At 30.2% G+C, this 23,317-nt stretch overlaps 1 protein-coding gene across 1 annotated transcript; it reads right to left on the reverse strand.

The window, feature by feature from the left end:
- Positions 1-21,070: 21,070 nt before the first annotated feature.
- On the reverse strand, positions 21,071-21,705 carry LOC108451650 (uncharacterized). The gene is made up of 2 exons (XM_017749315.1): positions 21,379-21,705; positions 21,071-21,238 (listed from the first exon to the last, which is right to left on the reverse strand). Exons 1-2 carry the CDS (start codon positions 21,703-21,705, stop codon positions 21,071-21,073), a joined length of 495 nt encoding a protein of 164 aa, XP_017604804.1.
- Between the last annotated feature and the right edge of the window lie 1,612 nt (positions 21,706-23,317).

Here is a 23,317-nt window from a genome sequence, read left to right on the forward strand (position 1 = left end):
AGCTACGATAACTGTAAAACAGACAGAAATCACATAGAGTAAGCTACAAAGAGCTTAGTAAGCCAAATTCAATTGGTTTAACTATTAAATCATATAAAGTACAAATCAACAGTAAGAATTCATAACCATTTCACAGAATAATTCATGAGCTTAACCATGCTCATTTGCTTGTATACATGTCATATTTCATTTTCATGATTTCATACATACTTCGCATTAATTATTTCACAGAAACAGAGTAACGACCCGAATTTTACCGTTACCGAAAAAGTGTATTTTCGGGTCTCCGTTTCTGAAAAATGGATTCTTAAATATTTATTAAAAATATTTACGAAGTAAAATGAGTGGTTAATTAGAGTTTAATTAAGTGAATTTAATTTAATTAAGAAAAAGGACTAAATTGAATAAGGGGTAAAAGTTGAATTATAGATTAAAAGAAAATAAAAAGGACTTAAAGGGCAATTATACAAAAAGTATAAATTGAGGCGGTTTATCGTGAAGAAAATCTAAAGATTTTTTTTATGTTTAGTATATTATTATATTATTATATTATTATATAATAAAGATATTTTATGGTTTAATTATATTATATTATATTATATTATATAAACTAAAGAAGCAAATGAAAGGAAATAGAAACAGAATGAAACGAAATAGAGAGCAGGGGAGAAAAAGAAAGAAAGAAAGGGAGAAAAGAGAAAATTTAAGGTTTGAAGCTTTAAGCTTTAATAGGTAAGTCAATCAAGCCATTTTTACTTAATTTTGATGTTTTAGAAGTTTTAGAACAAAGTTTTGATGAAATTAAGTTGATATTTTAAAAGTTATTAGATTTCTAGATATTGTCCATGTTAAATAAAATGATGAATTAAGGGCTAAATTGATAGAAATTCAAGTTAGAAATGATATAAGGATTGAATTGTAAAGTGATTCATAAGTTTTATGCTTTAAGGACTAAATTGAAAGAATTTCGAAATTATGGTTTTATGATGAAAAATAGATAATTATGTCTAAGTTTGGTTAAAAATTGAGTAGAAATAAAGTATGAATTAAGATAGAAAAGTAAGTGAATTTAGTTAGAATTAAATTGAAATTAAAGTAAATCAACATTTTGTACTAAGACTATTTTGGACAGTAGCAGTAGTCTAAGTTTGAAAAATCACCAAAAATTGTAGAAATTGAATTAGAGGATGAGTAAAATATTTAATTAAATATTATTGAGTCTAGTTTCTTATAGAAGAAACAATATAAGCAATTGAATTGTAAATTATGAGATATAATGAATTTTGTGAGACAAGGTCAGAATGAATTCGAGTTCCCCTGTTCTGACTTTGAAAAATCACCAAAAATTGAAGAAAAATAATTAGAGGCTTAAAGTTATATGTTTAGAATACCTAATGAGTCTATTTTCAGGAGAAATCAACGGGAATATTATCTGAGTTCTGTACTGTGAGATAATTAATTTTTAGTGAAGAAGGAACGAAACTGTCAGACAGCAGAATAGGGGTGAATTTAAAGAATAAACTGTACTTAATGGCTAAACCAAAAATTCTGAAAATTTTATTGTAAGAAGATTTGTGAGTCTATTTTCAGGAAAAATTAGCGGATCTTAATTTAGAATTCTTTAACTCAAGATATGAATTAGTAATGTATTAATGATTATGAATTGTATTAATTTCGTAGTCAATGTGGTACCGAAATCTCGCTAAGAAAGGACAAGACAAAGTCAACGGAGTTAGCTCGAAAATTAGGGTTTGTATTTCTATAATCCGAACTTAGTTATTATTTGTTATATTTATATACATATGGCAATTGTTAGTGTTAGAATTATGATGTTTTACAATTGGAATGGATTGATTTTGGTATGCGATGAATTTATTGAATTTATATTGATTGAAATTATTTTGATTGAATTTATATTGATTGAATTATATAATATATATGACTTATGTAGAAATTTGAATATTGAATGAATGTTATATTGAAAATATATTGATTGGAAATATGAGGAAATTGATGTGAATATATGAGATTGTGATATTTGAATATTTGGTATTGAAAAGTAAATTGAATTGTATTGAATTATGAATTAATGTGCATAATTGAAATATATTTGTTGAATTGAATGAAATTGTATGAATTGTGAAAATGGGTAAATATGTGTAATTATCGGAATGAGATATTGATGAAAGAATTATTAAATTGAGAAAGTGAATGAAATACCCTATTAACTAGTCGGGTGAGTCGGATATAATTGGCATGCCATAGGATCCGGAAGTGTACGAGATTTGCGGCTTTATCGATCGGCACTTTATGTGTCGTATTTCGTGCACCTCGTGTGTCGTTTTAGGCACTTTATGTGTCGATATCTGATCAGGTACTATGTACCGTTTAGGCACAATGTGCCGTCATGGTGTGTTTGGGTTGGAATTGTGTATCCGTCAAAGTCCTGGGTTTGTTAATAGGGTAAATAAGTGAAAGATAAATCGAATAAATTTGATTGATCAAGCTATTGAAATGAAACGAGAAATTGAATTGAGAATTGAAAATTTAGATATGAATTGAAAATATGAACCAAAGGTTCATGAAATGATTGGAGTTCGAATTGATGATATATGATGCCACTTGATGAATTGAAATGTGATTTGAGATATATGAATCGTATGTATATACTTGAAAGCTATCGAGGATAGTAAGTTGATATGATATAAATGAAATTGACTGTTATTGAAATGAATTAAAATGGAATATGATTGATAAGTGTATAGTTGAATATAGTTTAATGATATTGAATTGTGAGTAAATTAAGGAAAGCTATACCGAGTAGTAAGTGAAAGAATGGAGTAAATAATAATGGATTTAGTTAAGAATTGAACAATTATGTTATTGTGTTTATTATATGATTTGTATAAAATTTATATGGTAAGTAGTTGAAATTTATCTATGAATAAACAATTGAATAATTGTAATTGTTATTATGATCTTAAGTATTTGTTATATTATTAATTGTTTGGATTATAGAAATACCATTGAGTATACCATACTCGCAGTGACGGTTTGTTTCCGTCATGCAGTTAAGTAAAGATAGTACGTTGAATCAGCACCCCAAGACGATCCCGAATTCATTAAGGTAAAGTATGTTGAGTATTGATAATGGCATGTACCAGGATGTTTAATGAGAGTCATTTAGGTTGTAAAAGTATTGATGAAACGAGTAAATTATGGTTGGCAATGGTATGTAGTATGAATTTTGAAATTTACTAAAAATTCGTAGTGATTCTAAATTAGTCCCGAATTGAATTTACTGTTCATATTGGACCGCGAGGGCCCATTAAAGGGACGACATCTTAAAACTAGGATGTGTGTGAATATTTATTTTAATTAATGACCAAAATTGGACTGTATTGACTGGTAATGTCTCGTAACCCTGTTCCGGTGACGGTATAGGGTTAGGGGACGTTACAGTCTTTCATATTCAGAAATTTAGTATGATACAAACGTACCTGTATAGATTATACATTTTATATATTCATTCTAATATCTCGTATTCTATCATCAGATGATTCAGAAATGATATAGACACTAATAAACGGGTACAATGTCGACGTCCCGGACGTGGTCTTACATGTAATTCAGTTTCGATGCCTCTATCCCAGATAGGGTCTTACTCGAAATCAGATACGATGCCTATGTCCTAGACATGTCTTACACTTAAATCTCAAATCGAGATCTGTGTCCCAGACACGGTCTTACACGATATCTCAAATTAATGTCAACGTTCTTTTAGAAACATACAGAGCTTTTCAGATACTAGCATATTATTGGAGTTTACTCGAAATTTATTCATCAGGATCTTAAGGCCGTCCAACACAGATTACAGTTTGTATGCACATAATTTAGTCAATTTAACACGTAATTGTAATTTGCCTTACCTTGTACGAATTTCGGACGAAAACGAGTCGACTATTCAACTATTTTGAACTTCCCTCGATCTAAGTCCGATTTTATTTATTCTTGATCTATTACAATTCAAATTCAACCATTCAACCATTCATTTCATTCAAAATAATCCATGAACACATATTTAGGGCACTTTGCATTTTAACCCATACATTTTCACACTTTGACAATTTAGTCCATTTTTCACAAAATCACAAATATGCAAAATTCACCAAGACTATAGCTTGGCCAAATATACGTAGCTTCCATACAAGCCCAAATAACATATTTAATTCACAATTTTGTCCTTCAAAATCTCATTTTCACAAATTAGCCCAAATAGCTCTAATCCATAAAAAATTCAAGAACAAAGTATGATAATCTCACATATATCTTTCATAATCCATATAAAAACATTACAAATCTCATATAATCATCAATGGCACATTTCATAACCTTCAACAGAAATAGTAATTTAGACATGGGTTTTGAAGAATACAAAGCAACGATCACAGAAACGTAGAAATTATAAAAAACAGACGAAAATTCATACCTTAATCAAGGATTAAGCTAGCTGAAACCTAGCTTGATCTTTTCTATTCTTTTTCTTTCAAATAATGGGTCAAAAAAGGTGAAAATGCCTAGCCATTTTATGTTTTCTTTATTATAAAACATATTATTACACAAATGACTATTTTAACCTTAACTATTTCATTTTAAAATCCACCAGCTAATGTCCATATTTGTCCACCATTAACACAAATGGTAAATTTGACATGCAAGGACCCTCACTTAAATAATCCAAATCAAATTGGTACTTTTAACATCTAGCACACAGCTTTTACACTTTACGCGATTAGGTCCTTTTTGCAAATTAATCACAAAAACCTTGCAGATATAAATTCACATATCACAGACACAGAAAATAATATTAAAATATTTTTTTCAAAATCAATTACGTGGTCTCGAAACCACTGTTCCGACTAGGGTCTAAATCGGACTATTACAATTGTGAATTCTCTTGTTGTAGAAAAAGCAAAACCAACCCGATTATGCAGAATATGTGCTACACCTAAACATACAACTGATGCATGTCCTAGTTTGTATGATGATATTATAGTTCATTTAGATACTGTGAGAAATTTTTCTAGGCCACCACAAAGGCGATATGACCATTATGCTAATACCTACAATCCATGATGGAGGAACTATCCCAACTTGAGTTATGGGGCCAACCCATGGTATAGCCAGCCATATCAAAATCAGTTTCCACAATAGCCACGAGATTCAGGTAACTCTCTAGAAACCATGGTCAATAAATTAGCAGCTAATGTCTTTGATTTCCAGCAGCAAACTCTTAATTTCCAAAAAGAAACAAATGATTTTCAACAGAAAACCGAGGCGTCTATAAGAGAATTAACCATGTCAAGTTCCTTGAAGAGCTCTGCACCAATAAGTGAAAGTTAACTGGTAATAAAAGGGTAAGTGTAGATGAGAATGTATCCACAGTATTACAGCAGAAGATGCCAGCAAAATGAAAAAATAGGGGCATGTTCTCTATACCATACAAAATAGGCCACTTAGGAATTAAGAAACCTATATGTAATTTAGGAGCCTCCATAAATGTAATGCCTTTTTCTATTTATGAATCACTTAACGCGAGTTTTTTTGACAAAAATAGGTGTTATCATTTAGTTGGCAGACAGGTTTATTGTGCATCCCAAATGAGTCCTCGAAAATGTATTGGTAAAAGTTAACGAACTTATTTTTCCTACAGATTTTTATGTGAGAAAATGAAGGAGGATATCACTCCTGGATCTTCAGACCTCTTGTTAGGCCGACCTTTCCTTAGTACCACTAGTACTAAGATCGACGTTCGAAGTGGAACTCTTACGATGTAATTTGATAGGAAGATCGTGAAGTTTAATGTTTATGATGCTATTGGTCATCCAAGCGAAATCTTGAACGTAAACCGTGTCGACATAATTGACTCATTAGCAGAAGAGACTTTTGAATCAATTTATGAAGATAAATCTGAATTGATTTTTGATGATTATGAATCTGTTAATGAATTATTGTCTCCATCGAATACTAAACTTTTACCTTTTGTTGTGCAGCCTCCAGATTTAGAATTGAAACCGTTTCCCGAACATCTTAAGTATGCGTTTTTAGGGAAAGGTAATACCCTACTGATCATAGTTTCAAATAGACTCTCCAAGCTCGAGGAAGAAAGTTTGATTCAGGTACTAAAAAATCATAAGGAGGTGATTGGTTGGACCATTGCTGACTTAAAAGGGATTAACCCTTTGACAGGCATACATAAGATTTTCTTGGAGGGAAATACGAAACCAAAGAAAGAGGCGCAAGGACGAGATTCAACCCAAATATGGTGGATGTGATAAAAAGGGAGAATTTTCAAGCCCATACAAACGAAAGAATTCAGTTGGAACAACCCTAATACTAGTTGGGGCGTCAAGCTAGCGATGTTAAACAATCGCTTATTGGGAGGCAACCCAATTTTTATTTTTATTTTTATTTTATTATTTTATTATTTATTACTTTATTTTGTTTGGATATTAATAAATTTCTCTTCTTCTGTCTGGGTAAACCGACAAGAAAAAACTCAGGATTGGCATGCTTTCACAAACATCCCTTATTCTATCCTTATTCCAAGTAGGAACAACGCATCCTTACTTTATACTTACCTAGAACCTGTATCTAAACACCTACCCTACAGCCAAACGCCCTTTCTTCTACATCTTCACACCCTAAACTTTTCCCTATTTTCACCCAAATAACCCTTTAGCCACCGTCCCCCTTCTCCCTCACCCCCACATGTAATGACCCAAAATTCACGGGCATCAGAAAAGTACATTATTGGGCCTCCATCTTAACAAAATGGGTTTGTAAATAATTATTAGAAATATTTATGAGTCTAGTGGTGTGTTTAATTAGATTTTAATTAAGTGAATTTAGCTTAATTTAGAGTAATTAGGAAAAATGACTAAATTGAATAAAGGGTAAAAGTTTAATAATAAATTAAAAGAAAATAATGAGGACCAAAATGGCAATTAAGCCATTAAAGAGGAATGAGGCGGCATATAAGTAATAAAAATCCAAGATTTTATGTATTAGCATATCTTATTATATTATTGTTATTAAATTGAATTATATTATTATTATTATTATTATTATTATTATTATTATGAAATAAAATATGATTTTGACAAATGGATGGTGATAAAAAATACAAATGTAATAATAATATATCTATACAATTGTAACATATTTATTAATTACTTTTTATTAAAGTAAATAGATATTTATTATTATTTAAATAGATATTTATTATAATTATATAATATTATAAGATTTTTTATATGACAAATAAATTAAATGGTGACAAGTGTAAGGTGATGATGAATCCAAGTGTACTAAATAAAATATATACATTTGTAATTTATATATGTGTTTCATTAATATATATTTATTATTTTTATTAAATTAAAAAGATAGTTATTAATTAAATAATTATTTATAAGATTTTATGAAATAATTAGATAAAATCATGAAAAATGAATTGTATGGTATTGATCATGTACAAATGTAGAAAAGTAAATGTATACATTTGTATTATATTATTAGTTATATGATAGATATTTATAGTAATTAAATTATAATATATTAAGTTAATAAAATAAATAAAACAAATGAAATAATAAAAGAATAAAAAGAAAGACAAAAGAAACAAAAGGGTAAAAGAACATAGAAGCTTTCGAAATAGAGTAGGGAAAGAAGAAAGAAAGAAAAAAAAGAAAGAAAAAGGAGAAATAGGGAATTTGAAGCTTAGAGTTTAATTGGTAAGCTTAATTAAGTCCTTTTCTCTTAATTTTGATGTTTTAAAAGTCTTAAAACAAGGTTTTGATAAAATTAAGTTGATAGTTTAGAACTTTATAGGTTTTCAAGTATAATTTATGTTGGACAAAAAAGATGAATTAGGGATTTAATTGAAAGAATTTCAAGTTAGAATTAATAAAGGGATTAAATTGTGAAGTAAGCTATAAGTTTTATGTTGTAGAGACTAAATTGAGGAAAATCCGAAATTAGTGAAATATGCTGAAAATTTAGTTGTTAAATTTGAGTTTGAATGAAATTTGAATAGAAATAGAGTGTGAATTAAATTAGAAAAGTAGATAAATCTAGTTAGGACTAAATTGGAACAAAAATATAAATTGGATAGAAATTCAATTATTATTATAAATTAATGCTGTAATTAATGGTATAATTATTTTAATTTCCATAGCTAACGTAATACCGGAGACCTCGACAAAGAAAGGAAAGGAGAAAGTTGACGAAGAGTAATTCGAGAATTACAGTTTGTATTTCTATAAACCGAACTTAACATTTAAATTGTTGTTTTTATTATTATATGTGTATGGAAAGATATTAAGGTAAGTATTAGTATTTTGATATTGAATTGAATGTATGTGAATTTGTGATTATTGTGAAATGATTAATTACTGTGAATTGAGAATGAATTGAATACCTTATTAACTGTATTAGACTGAGTCGAATATAATTGACATGCCATAAGATTGGAAGTATTCAGGAATACTTCGACCTTGAGTCGATGAGGCACTATAAGTGTCGTACTGTTACTTCGACTTTGAGTCGATGAGGCACTTTGTGTGTCGTACTATTACTGTTGCTTCGGTTTAATCCGATGAGGTACTAACTACTGCACTGCTACTGTTTACTTTGGCAAAGTCGATGAGGCACAATGTTCTGTACTAGTGTGTTGGTTGGATCCGTGTGTCCGTCTAGGTCCGAGTTATGTTAATAGGGTAAACTACTGTACTAAATAATTGATAGTTACTGAATAACTAAATTACTGTATTGAATAATTGATAGTTATTGAATAACTAAACTACTACACTGAATATTTGATAGTTACTGAATGACTAAATTACTGTACTGAATAACAGATTATTATTGATTGTTTGATACTGAATAACTGATTATTATTGAATAATAATAAATAAATAATTGTTATTGAAAAATAATGATTGATACTGAGTTTGAAATAAAATAGAGTACTGGATTGAAAGGTGAATATTTGAATAGTTATTGAATTTGAGTAGTGTTATATATGTATTTTATAATTATTTAAGTGTTGGTTTATAGAAATACCACTGAGTGCATACTCAGCGTACGGTTTGTTTCCGTGCGCAGGTTAGGTACAAAAGTGACTAACGACTCAGCATCCAAGTCAATCTCGAACTCAAATACATGGTGATGTATTTTCTCTTTTGAAAATGGCATGTACCTAGGTTGTAATTTGTTGTTATTTTGATACATAAATATTAATGATAAATGATGGTAATGGTTGTTTCATACAATTACATATGTCTTAAACATAGTATATCATAGCTTTGGGCAATTTTGTTGAATGATAATTTAAATGAATCAATTAGACATCTTATGTAGATTGTTATAAACATAAAAATGTTAGAACTTTATATTATTAGTTTGTTATGATTAGAGGTGTATAATTAAAGTCATGAATTAATTTATTTGGATTGGTCTCGATTTAAATTTGCAGGGAAGGTTAGATATTTATAAAGGTGTTATATTGAGTTCGCATAAAAAAAATCGGAGTACCCTAACAAGTCCCGCCGATTCGATTCTAATGTGTAATTTGGACCTCGAGGGTCCATTATGGAGACTTTATAATTAAATCAAGATATGTATGCCATTTATTTTGAATTAATTGTAAATTATCCGATAGGTCCGGTAATGCTCTGTAACCCTATTTCGGCAATGGTTTGGGGTTAGGGGGTGTTACACCCACCACCACAATTCTCGGCGCCCCAATATGTCAACATAGCTGATGAATGCCTTCCCCTTCTTCCTCCCTTCCACTCAACACCAAACCTTCCTCTCCTTGCAACTATGCACGAACGACAATGACTACATGAGGAGTTTTTCTAAACCCTTTTACTTTCACCTATTTTTCTTTATCCTTTTTCTTTCACATTGAGGACAATGTGTTTTAAGCAGGGGGAGAGGCATTCCTCATTATTTCTGTCATTTTATATGTTGTTTTTGTTGTTGTTGCTGCTTTGTGCTCGTTGCTGCCCATATTTATTTTTTTAAAAATATTCTGCCTCTTTTCATGCCCAAGATTTTAACCAAGAATTGCCCACTGTTTGACCTGCGAGTATGATTCTTGTTTAATGAGTTAATCATGATTTTGCTAAGTTGGATTTCGTCTCCACTGTTTTATTTTTATTAGGCTAAAATAATTATGATTAATAGAGTTAACCGATCTTGCTTATAGTAAACTTGATTAAGTCTAAATGCAAAGAAGAACACTTAACACAATTGCATGCCAAAATTATGTTCATGACTGTTAGGTAGTTGTCGAAGCTTATTTTTGACACTTGATTGTTTTTTCCTAGTCCTCCTAATTAAAATTCTGTTTCATTTATAATAAATTGTGATGTTTCCGTGGTTATGAGTATAGCTTAAAACATGACTGACTGAGTAATCAGGGTAGGGTGCGTGGGTTGTCATCCTATTGTCGAAACCATTTTTTTGAAAAGGGTAGACTTTTATTAAAAAAAATGAAAATGGAGTCACCACCAATCTTTTTTATTTAGGTATGATTGGATCACCTATTAATTCAACCATTTTAATAAAAGTTTAAATTTACTAAAACGATGATTTTTGGTCTACAAAATCAGAGAAAAATAGGTTTGGGAGTCGGTTACGTACGAGGAAGGATTAACACCCTTGTAGCGCCCAAAATTGGTACCTAATTGATTAATTAATGTCTTAATGTCGAATGTTGAGAATTTTGAAAAGTTTTAAAATACGATCCTCTGTTAATTTTTAAAAGAAATGCTTGAATTAAATTGAAACAAGCATCAAAGGCCCACTCGTCCCGCGATAACAATGTGCCACATCCCGTAAGTTAGGATGCGACATTTGAGTCATCGAGAATAAATTTGCCTTTAATTTTCATTGAAATTTCATGTATTTTGGAATTCAAAAAGGGTATTTGGCTATTTGGGTTTAACGAGAAAATCAAAATCCCGTAAGTTTGGGTACGATTTCTCAAATTTCCAAAACGCGAAATATCGCCTTATTTTGAAAAATTTTCCTTTTTTTAAAATGCAGCGAGTACAACATTTTACGATGTGCATTCATTTTGTTTGGAGTAAAACAAAACGATCTATATTGGATAAATACGTTGGAGCCAAATTCACGATGTGATGACATGAAATAAAAATATAGTAATGAGCATGGGACAATAGTATATGAATACAACATTATACAAGCAAATGACAATGACGTGAAAATACGAATAATCGAAATATGATACACAATGACAATAATCACACCACATACACTATTTAAGTATTAACATTAACAATAAAGAAATGAAATAAATAATATAAAGTAATTTAAAATAAATAATAAGACAATTCTAAACAAATAATACATAAAAACAAGTTTAAAATAGATATTACAAAAGTAATTTTAAGTAAATAATAATTAAAAAATTAATATGTAAAACAATTTAAAATAAAATAATATATAAAACAATTTAAAATAACTAATTTATAAAACAATTTAAAATGACATATAAAAGTTTAAACTAAATAATATGTAAAAAAATAAATTTAAAATACATAACATAAAAAAATATAAAACAGTTTTAAAAATAATAATGTAAAAGAAATTTAAAGTAAACAACATATAAAATAATTTAAACCGAGTAATATATATAAAACTTTAAAATAAATAATATACACAAAGATTTAAAATAAATAATATATGGGGAAAAATTTAAAATAAATAATATGTAAAAATAATTTAAAATAAATAATACATAAAAATTTTAAAGCAAATGATATATAAAAAGAGTTTAAAATGAACATTGTGACAGCCCTAAATTGACCCTAGTCGAGAAGTGGTTTTGGGACCATAAAACCGAGTCATAAAAATAATTAACCGTTATTTTCTATGCTTATTGTGCGTGAACATGCATGTGTGAAAGTTTCAATCTTTAATTTATTCATTTGAATGTGAATTTATTTAATAGGACTTATATGAGACATTTTTAAAATGTGATAGGTTAATGTGTAAGGGTCTATTAATGCATGTTATAAAAGTATGGACTTGCATGTCAAATTGTCCATTTTAGTTAGTGGCCGGCCATATTGTTAATTATTATATAACATATATATATTATATTAGCATTATTTCTATTATATGGTTTTATAATATAGAATAAGGTTATTAAAGATAGAAAATGGGTGAAGAAAAAAAAAAAGAAGAATTCATCTTTACTTCCTTCTAGCCGAAAATAAGAGAGCAAGGGAGGAAATAGCTTAAGTCTTTCGGTCACCTTTGAGCTGGAAATTAAGGTAAGAAATTCAAGTTAGTTTTCTTTTTAAATCTTAGCATAGTTTAAGCTAGATCCTAAGTTCCTTACTTAGCCCATGCCAAAATTTTGAAGTTGATGGTGATATGAACATTCAGCTATGGAAGATGTTAAAGAGAATGGTTGTAATGTTATATATATTTTGATAGTATATTAGATGGTTTGAGATTTGAGCTAGTTACATGTGCTATTATGAAGATTTATGGATGTTTTAGAATCGGCCTAAGTGTTTTAGTCATTAATATATATATATTGCCGAATGTATGCTTAAGGAATTGGTTAAGTACATTGTTGTTATGCTTGTTGTTTTTGTATAATTGTTGCCTAGCTACTAAATGAACTTAGGGTATTATAGATAAGTTTAAGAGTGGCATAATTGAAACGAAGTTTGCTTGTGCCGAATGTGATTTTAGTGCATGAATTAGGAGTTTAATTTCATTCGGTAACTCATACCAAATTGGGAGATAGTATTAAACATTAGTATTATTTGTTAAATAATTGAAGTGAGCTTTGAATGGTTGTTTTGCTTATAATGGCCGAATGTGAACTTAAGTTTTGAATTACAATTGAAACTTGTTAGTTAGTTGATGATGTCCTTTGATAGCCCTTTTGATATTCGGCCATTGTTAAGGAATTTTGAATTGGTTATAAATTTCTATGTTTTAATTAGCAAATTGAATTATTGAAGGTTGAGCTAATTATATATGATGATATGCTCTAAACTCAAATGGTAAGTTCTGAAGTGTTTGGACTTGGAAATTTAAGAGCAAATTGTAATAATCTGCTTAGGACAGCAGCAGTAGCGTGATTTTTGAAAATCACCATAAATTGTTGGAATGGAATTAGAGACTGAATAAAATGTAATCAAAGCTCAATGAGTCTAGTTTCTTATAAAATAAACAGTGCAAGCAAAGGAATTTCCTATAGAGAGATATTTAAAGTTGTGTGTGACAGTTGTCGAATGAATCCAAATCCCTGTTCTGTTTTTAGAAAATCATTATAAATAGTAAAAATTTTTATAAGATAAAATTTATATTCTTAGACTCCTTAATGAGTCTAGTTTCAAATGAAATAAACAAGAACATATTTTGAAATCTGTACAATGAGAAATTTGATTCAGAGTGAAGAGTCGTCAGTATAGTCAAACAGTGAAATAGGGAAACTTTAAGAAAATTCTGGTTTTGATTGGCCAAACCAAAATCCTGAAAATTTTATGGATAAAAGGTAAATGAGTCTATTTTCAAGGAAAATTTACGGAAACTGATTTAGAGTTTCGTAGCTCCAGTTATAAATAATTTAATGACTGTTGCTCAGGAAGTCAGCTTATAGTGAAATTGTGATTATATTGTAAACATTGATAAAAAAATTTTGCTAATGAATTGCTTATTGATTTCTTATAAGCTTACTATAATCTGTATGTGTGAAATTCGAATATATATGTATTATATTCTGAAAATAATATTTGAATAGTCGATTAATGATTAGTTTAAAATTTGTTGAATTAAAGCTCAAGAGCATAGGAGGGCAACTTCGAATAAGGGAAAAGAGAAAGTAACCGAGTAACTATTTCGCAACCGTTCAAATATATCTGAGGTAAGTTTTAAGTAATTTCCTTTAGCATATAATTGACGATACCACTATAAGAGTATAGTAGGTAAATTGTGATCTTTGGCTTGCACTTGAATTAAGATGTATAATAGATAATGCATGTATATGACTTATAGTTTGATGGCCACTTTGAATTTAAGATTAAATGATGAATAGAATGAGTGATATGAGATATAACCATTGAGCTGAAATGTGAATGATGATGTGCGTATCGAGTTTATACTCGAATGTAATATACGACTATTAAGTGATAAGGTGACTGACATGTGTTATGATCAAATGAGTATGAGATTGGAAATATCCGGACATGAGATCCGCAGGCTATATGCTAGAAATATATCCGGACATGAGATCCGCAGGCTATATGCTAGAAATATATCCGGACTTGAGGTCCGCAGGCTACGTGCTGGGAAAATATCCGGGTTAAAGACCCGCAGGCTTGCGCTAGTAATGTATTCCGAGCTCTAAGATTTGACAGAACCGATGCCAGTAAGTTAAATAAGATTTCGACTTCGAATATCAGTGGTAAACATCGTTACGTAAGTATTATATTTTTTACATGTTAAGGTTCGTGTTATGTGCTTATATTTGAATTGATTTTTTTTAAGTGATTTAATAGCATCAAAGCACAAAATATATATATATATATATGTGTGTGTGTGTGTGTGTGTGTGTGTGTGTGCAAATGAATTCGGTATTTGAGGATAAGACAATAATATAATTGGTTAATGTAAGTCTCCATATGAAAGAATGTGATTAAAGGTATTAGTATAATCTATATAAATAGTAAAATATGTGCAAGAAGTCTTGTGTATACATACATACATATTCGGCCAAGGGGTTTGTAACTAATGTACTGATGTATATTTGGTCAAGTGAATTACAATTAGAATACAAGTTTTGTGATACTCAATGTTCAATTTTAATGATGAGCATTAATAGTATGAATTGCTTAAAACTTACTAAGCCTCGAAAGCTTACTCTGCTTTCTTATTTCTTTGTTTTATAGATTGTTGATTTTGGCTATCGACTGGGATCGTCGCAGCTTCTTCATACTATCGATCTTTTGGTACAGCTTATATTTTGGACTCGATATGGCATGTATAGGTTGGACTGTTGACACAAAAAACAAAAAAATATGTTTTGAAATTGTAATTATCTTGGCCGTATGAAAATGGCACTTATGACTTATAAATCTGTATGTATTCAGTTCGATTTATACTTGTGTTGGTAGATTATGTGATTGAAATTAAATGTTTAGCTTGGTAATACCTCATAGCCTATACCGGCGATCGGACACGGGCTAGGGTGTTACAAACATTATATAAAAAATTAAAATAGATAATAAATAAAAATTAAAAATAAACAATATATATAAAAATTCAATATAGATAATATGAAAAGAGTTTAAAACCAACAATAAAAAAATTTAAAATAGAATATATATATATATATATAATAAAACAGTTTAATATAAAGAATATCAAAAAAAAATTAAAATGAGTAAAATAATTTGAAAGAAATAATATATAAAATATTAAATAAATAACAAATTAAAAGGTTAAAATCCAATGATTAGGACTAAATCGTAATGTAAATAAAATTAAAAGTAAAAAAATAATAATAAAACAAACAATTTAAATAATAAAATAAAACAAAGGATTAAAATCAAATGCGCAAAAACATACGGAGACTAAAAAAGCAATTAACCCCATCTCTAGGACACGTGTCCTTTTTCAAAGCATCAGTGGGTTGGGGACCCGATTAAAAACTAAACAAAATTTAAGGGTAAAATCTGTAAAAATGAAAGTAACGAAAAATAGGCCTGATTGAATGGCGCCACAAAAGCGGGGGGACCATTTGTAGAAATAACCCATAAAATAAAAACACGCGGATCCCCCATTTTGGAGCAGATCGGGTCATGGGTCAAAGCCTAAAACGATGCCGTTTTGGGCGCTTGTGGCTTGCCCCAAAACGATGCCGTATGGGGGGTGTTATAAAAATCAAAATTTTACAAAAAAAATTCACTTTTCCCTTCTCACTAAAAAAAAAAAATCTGAAAGCCATCAAAAAAAACTCTCCCCCCTTTTTCAGTTTTAGGTCATTAGCCACCACCGGCCCGTCGCCGGTGACCACCGTGCACGACGGTCAGAGCTTCAAAAATTCCCTTTTTCAGGCAAATCAAAGTGCTAGGTATACTATTTCCTTTTTATTTTTTGATAAATATATTTATATAACGGATTTGAAAAAAAGAAGAAAATAAAAAGGAAAATACCCTTAATATGCTTTTGAATCTTGTTTCTTTTTCTGCTTGCTTGATTATTTTCTTCTTGTATTTAGATGTATATTTGAAACACTGTTTTTGCATTCAAAAAATCTCCTCATTACAATCGTTTCTTTATGGCTTTATAGCCGATTTTCTCACAATATTTTACATTATTGCTACTGTTTACTCTTTTGTTTTTTTCTCACTGCTTTCTTCTACTTTGCGTGTTTGCAGGTGACTGTGGTGGAGCTGGTGTCAGATGGCATGTGGGTGGCAGCAAAAGGTGCGAAGGCAGCTCTTAGGCTAGGGTTTTTTTTTTTTTTGCTGAAAGTTAAAGTTGTGGGCTTTTGGGCTGCTAGGGTTTTTTTAATTTTGGGCCATTTGGGTAGTGTATTTGAGCTTGTAAAAATTAGACTGTAAATGGACTTTGGGATTTTTTATTTGTTTTATTTTTGTAGTATAGGCCCGAGTTAAAATTGGGTCTTACACCTATTTCGTGTCAAAAGGTTGTGTGACGTGTTAGGTAACTCCACTAACCGGAATTAAATAATTTTTTTAAGAATATGTTGGGTTGAGTAACCGGGGTGGGGTGTTTGGCTATCATCTCTTTTCGCGTCAAAAGGTTTGATATGTTTTTAAGAAAAATATAATAAATTAGGAGTATGTTGGGCTTAGTAACCGGGGTGGAGTGCTTGGCTTTCATCTCTCTTCGCGTCAAAAGGTCCAATGTATTCTTAAGCAATAAGAAGAAGAGGAAAAAAAAAGAGGAGAAAAAAAGAGAAAAAAGAAAAAAAATGATGTATTAATAATAAAATTGCATTTGGGGGCTAAAGGTGGAAACAAATAAGGTGTCTTGGTAAGTTTAGTAAATTACTTAATTTTCATGAAATAATTCAAGTCGATTTTAATTTTTGTGTGTATTAATTGGAATACTTTTACTTAAAGCAAGCTAAAGGTTCTCTTTATTTTTTATATGCATTATGCCTACTTTTTATAAAACTTTGGAGTGGTATTTCAATCATGGTAAAAGTTCTAATTTTCACAGTGGTTAGGAACCATACTTAAGGGCAAGCATGGACTAAGTAGGGGGAATTTGATAATACACTAGAATGACATATTTTTATGTATTAATTATGTGTTTATTTTGAGTATGATCTTACTAATTTGAGCTATTTATGGCTTTTTATCTTATAGGGACTAAATTGAAGGCAAAAGGAAATTTGGGGGCTAAAAGCGTGAATTTAAAGATAAAATGGGCCAACATGCAAGAGGTGGTGCCGAAACTACAAATTGTGGAAGATTTGAGACAAAAGTGCAAAGAAGAGATTTTATAGCACAAGACTCTATTTAAATTCTAATTATATTAGAATAATTATTAAGGATTATTATTTAGATTTAATTTTAGCTCTTATCTTTATTTATCTTAGTTTTTATCTTTATTTATCCTTATTTATCTTTAATTATTTTTATTTATTTGTATTTATCTTTTGAATTTAATTAGGAATACATTATGTTTCCCAAGATTATAAATAAGGGATGGGGATGGAGTGACACAAATTTCATTAATCTTTTCTGTAAACACTCCCTCTCCCAAAAAGCTTAGCCTTATTTCCCTTCACATTATTCAATAAAAATTCTATTTCCATTACATTTATTTCTTTTTCTCCAAAAATCATAAGCCACTAAACTTATCTAGCCAAAGGTTGTCAAAATTCCCCAAAAGGGTTCATGAGACTTAAAATCTGCACTTAGCCTTCTCAACGAGTATGCATCGTTTCCCCGCATTGCGGGGTTTACGCTTCTTTCATGTCCCTTAAAAGTTGATCTTTTCAACTTGTGCAATGAATGGCCGTTTTGTATGTTTTGGGAAAGGTGCACAGTCGATTTGTTAGCTTACTGCGTCAGAAGTAGGCAAGCGCAAGAGACAAAATGGCGTGACATTCACCATTGAGAAGTGATGGTCTAGTATAAGATGGTCCCACAAAAGCGATTATTGGCTAGAGTTAGGTTCCTCTAAATTATAAGTCTAAAATCTTGGAGCTAGTGGTTGTAGGCGTTATCTTCCACTATAACTGGCTTATTTTGTTTGAAAAGGATCACCTAAAAGACGAGAATTGAACCCAAGGTGGATCGAAACAATCGGAGGTGGAATCTCTCCATAAAAACTCTTTTTCCTCAACTCTATTTATCTCTACTATTTTAATTTTAATTTTCGTAATTTCAATTCAATCAAAACTTTTAATTCTGTTTTTTTTAAATTTTTTTCTAGGTACGTAGGTTTTCTTAGGCATGATTCTGTCCGAGATTTCGAGGAACAAGCACTTGTGCAAATTCAATCCCTGAGGATTTGACCCTACTTCCCTTATACTATTCTTAACAAAGATATATGCTGAGTTTGACAATGGCCATGCAGGTGCTTCAAGTTTATCTACATTTTTTCTTAATATGTCCCTAAGAAATTTGATTTTTAACAATCAAATTTTGCATTAACTTTTTGTGTTGTCTAATATAAAATTGAAATGACTTTCAAACATGGTTCACTAATTCCAATAATAAAGCTTGTGGTTATAAATTTTATATTTGATAAAATAAAATATTGCTAGTTATTATATAGAGATATTATTATAACAAAAGGCAAATATGAATTATTATTTTTTTTGTGATAAAAAATGAAATTACTTAAAATTAAATTAATTGAAAGCACCACTAATTCTGTTTTGTTGGAATATCTCTAAGGTATCATTAGAAGCGACCTTGAAGATTTGTAAACTTGTTTTTTACTTTAAACTCAGTTTTGCCAAACAATCAGTCATTGTATATAGCTTCTTTAGGAACATGTTTAATACATCACTGTCCTTTATATTTCAAAATTCGTTGAACACTACTAAGCAGAGTGATGGCTGAATCCTCCCTCCCATTTTAGATTTAAATATAACATTGTTATTATTTAAGTATTGATTAATATAACTAGTTTATCTAAACAGATTTGTAGACCTCAGCATGGATTCGCATAATCTTCGTTATTTAAAATATTGTAAAATTACTTTAATTATGATTTGCATTCATTTCGGTAACAAAAAGACGCTAAACGCCTAAAGAAAGAACACAACAAACTATCCAGCATGAAATCCTTGAACATCAGCCGAAAGCAAATGTTTCGCCTCCGATCCTGTACGTCCATTATCTTAGCCATGTAATCAGCCACTAAGTTAGACTCCCCAAATTCATGCCTTATTTTAACGTTCCAATTCTTGTGTAACACCACCACACTTACAGCATGTTTGGTTCACATGAATAGCTTAGCAATTCCGGATGTATTCACCCCACCACAGTTAAGCAGATGTTTGGTTGGCTGAATGACCATTCAGCCGAATGGCCATTCCTGGGCTAAGCGGCAAAGTCCCGTAATCTCCATTACGCACTCCCACCTCTGAATGGGTTATTCGGCGATTCTTGAAATAGATTTTTTTTTTATTTTTTACCCATTTTACCCATGCAGAAAATCATCTAAAACTCCAAAATTAAACAAAAAAAAATCGATAAAAACAACAACACTTTAATCTAAACAGTGCAGCAAGTAAACCATAACAGAAAAAAAGATAACAAAATTTTATAACAACAATCCATCTACAGGAACACCTAAAGGAATCAAATCTGCTTAAATTTTTAAATAAATAGATTGCATGTTTCTTCATCTTTGTTACTGTTTGGTCTTTAAGGCAGAAAAGAAAGTCATGGCTGGTTGCTCTTTTGGATTTCTGGGATCCAAAATTTCTAAGCATAACAAGTAGATAAGAATGGAAAGATAAATATTTTATCTTTTTAGATAAAATAAAAATGTTGGAATGGTGTTGCCTATCTGTTTGTTGTTGAAGGATTAAAATGAGGGATACATCAATGCTTGCGAGACGGAGTTCCTGATTTTGCCAGAGAATAAGTGGAAAGGGATCGAAAGGGGAAGGCTCTCTGAACATATGTTTTCTGATTCAGAGGAGGGGAGTCTTGGGTGGATGTAGGATCTGGAAAGGGCATTTTTGCAGGAAACGAAAGGTTGAAGAAGCTTGGGAAGGGAACTATTTAGGTAACCGAAGGAATTAATTGCTGAAGGTTGCTTTTCGAGACGATTCTATCGCTTTTGTTTCATTTTGTCAAGTATCGTGGCTTCTAGAGCTTTCTCCTGGATTGGGTTGTTGGGCTTTAGTTTGTTCATGTTGATGAAAAATTTAGGTGAAAAGGAAGAAAGTGACGATGGCCATTGCAGTTTGGGATTTTGGTGGGTGGGCTTGATTATTTGGTGGGATTTTATGGTTAAATTACACTCAAGTCATTAAATTATTGATAATTTGATATTTTGGTCATTTAATTTTAAAATTACAAAATAATCATTAAATTTAATTAAAGGATATATTTTGGTTTTTAATATTTTTACAAAAATAAAAACATAATTATATTAAAAATGTTATTAAATTATATATTATTAAATTATATATAATAATAATTATATTAAAATATGATTAAATTATTTATTATTATTTTTATTAAAATTTAATAACAATAACAATAATTATTTATTTAAAAAAATTATGTTAAGGGTGTTCTGGTCATTTTAACTTTTTTCCTATGCTATTATAACATCTATTTCATTCAACCAAACACAAGAATTCTATTACAGCTCTATTCCATTCCATTCAACCAAACAATTGAATTACTGATTACAGTTCTATTCTATTACAGCCTTATTCCATTGCAATAAACTAAACGTACCCTAAAGTTACGCATCATAATTTAGGCGGTTAACCACTCATTGATTATCGCACTCTACCTCGGAAGCCTTTGTTCCAAGCGAGTGGAAATCCTTCGTAAACCGCCCATATTTCAGCTTGGATCACCCAGCAAATCCCGATGCAGCGGCTAAAACCAGCCACCCAAGATCCTTCATCCCCCCGCAGCCGCAAGTGGCGGATCAGCTTTAACAGCTGCATCAACGTTCAGTTTAAACCATCCACAAAAATGTCTTTGCCAATTAACTTGCATACTCCCTCCTCAGTCCATCTTCCGTCGTCTCTTTGATATTTCTATATTTATTACTTTTAGCCCACCCCAAACTAATATTCACAATCGATATCGAAGAATCATGGTGTGAACCAAAAGTCAACCTATTCTGGTTTTTCCACAAACGCCAACAGATGATACCAGAGAAGGTCGGCCAATCCACATCATCAAATAGAAAATCGTTCAAATTTAGAAGACTTGCTTTCACCCAATCAGTAAGGTCCATGGCAAAGAAATTATTCACTGCGTTGTTCGGGATAACTTTTCGCCGCCCATGAGCGGCCATCGGGCAATCACGCACAGCATGTAATGCTGTCTCTTGCCAGTGTCCACAAAGAAAACGCGAAGAATCATCAGTTAAGTACCTGGGAAACCTCTCAAAATTTGTCATCAATCTGACCCTTAAGAACCAAATGAAGTGGCTTACACGTTGTGGACCCTTATATCACCACAGTAATGACCACATACTATTTTTATTCTCCAACTCACCATTGGCTAGTAATTTCATGCAACAGTGAATCTTCCATCACCATTCCAGGGCCAAACAAGTTTATTAGGACCCTCAAAAGGATTCAGGGCAGGACCCTCGGCCTTAATGGCTGCAATACTGTAACAATGGTGTAAAGTTTGATTTTGGATTGAATTAATTAAGTTGAGTTAGTAGATAATTAAAACCGAATGATGTCATTTTAAGTATGGAAGTTTAGGGTTGAATTATTAAATAATATTATATTAAAATGATTATTAAAAATAGTACATAGGCTGAATTACAAAAGTGTAATAATTATTGAATTTAATTTAGAAAATGGAGAAAGATTTAATTAGAAATTAAATAAGGGACTATAAAATAATTAAAACACAATAATATTGAAATAGTGGGATGATATGATTAAACTCATTCATTGTTATTAATATGATTTATATTAAGTAATGGTTTTATATTAATCAATTAAATGAGATTAAATCTAATTAAATTACTAATTTTAGTGTATATATAAAAGAAAGTGAGAGAGAGAATAAGGAAGCCATCATTTTTCCCCTTAATTAAGTGTCGTCCAACTACAAAAGAAAAGAAAATTATCCATTCTTCCATTTCCAATTTATCGTCCCTTCAATCATCATGTAAGTGAGAATTTTATTTGATTTCTAGATGAATTTTTAATCTTTGAATCATGATAAGTAAAACCCATGTATAGGATTTGAGATTGATAGAGTTTTAAACAAATCATCATTGTTGAAAGCTTAAAGAAATTTGAATGTTAAGCTTTAAGTTATACATGGGTGAATCTAGTTACATTAGGAAAAACACATGATAGAAATGTGTTAGATGATAGTGAATTAAGCTTGAATTAAGTGCGAATTGTTTGATAAATTATGTTTTATTAAAGACCTAATTGTAAAATATAAAAATTTTGGAGCTTGTTAAAGAATAATAATTGGAGGTCCCTATATTATAATTATAAAGTCAGATTTAAATTTAATTGGATGAATTGTAAGATACGAGTGTTTCGGATAATAGCATTAGTAGAGACTAAATTGAATAAAGTACCTTCATATTTAATTATCATATTTCTATGTTCAAATTATATATTGGATAGATTTTTCATATCCAAATTTATTGAACGTAGTTAAATACAATGTTCAAACATCGAAAAGCAAAGGAAAAGGTAAAGCAATTGACGAATAGCTAATGTAGTTTGTGCTCTCATAATTCGAGTTTGCTAGATAATATTTATATGTTTATATTGTTTTGTTAAATGTTCAGAAATGAAAGGTATGTATATACTTGAATATGTGAATTATGATATGTTATTAGATTTATTGTATTTATATATGTTTACTTAATGATATCAATACTTGGTAATGGGATATTGTCCTATTAATGTTTTCATATAGAGTCACGGGTATAGTTAACGTGACATAGGGTTTGTATTGATAGGTGAGAGACTCAATGCTATGCGTGTACATATTGTGATAATTCTCTAATACCTTAAGGGTTGAGA

Source organism: Gossypium arboreum, chromosome 4, assembly GCF_025698485.1.
Source record: "Gossypium arboreum isolate Shixiya-1 chromosome 4, ASM2569848v2, whole genome shotgun sequence".
Classification (NCBI taxonomy): Eukaryota; Viridiplantae; Streptophyta; class Magnoliopsida; order Malvales; family Malvaceae; genus Gossypium; species Gossypium arboreum.

What these genes read in the sequence shown, in the direction of transcription:
- LOC108451650 (XM_017749315.1), bottom strand. Translation starts at nt 21,705, where the DNA reads ATGACAAATTTTGAGAGGTTTCCCAGGTACTTAACTGATGATTCTTCG. An exon ending in ATGATTCTTCGATATCGATT is followed by an intron (nt 21,239 to 21,378) that starts GTGAATATTAGT and finishes ACGTTGATGCAG; the next exon opens with CTGTTAAAGCTGATCCGCCA.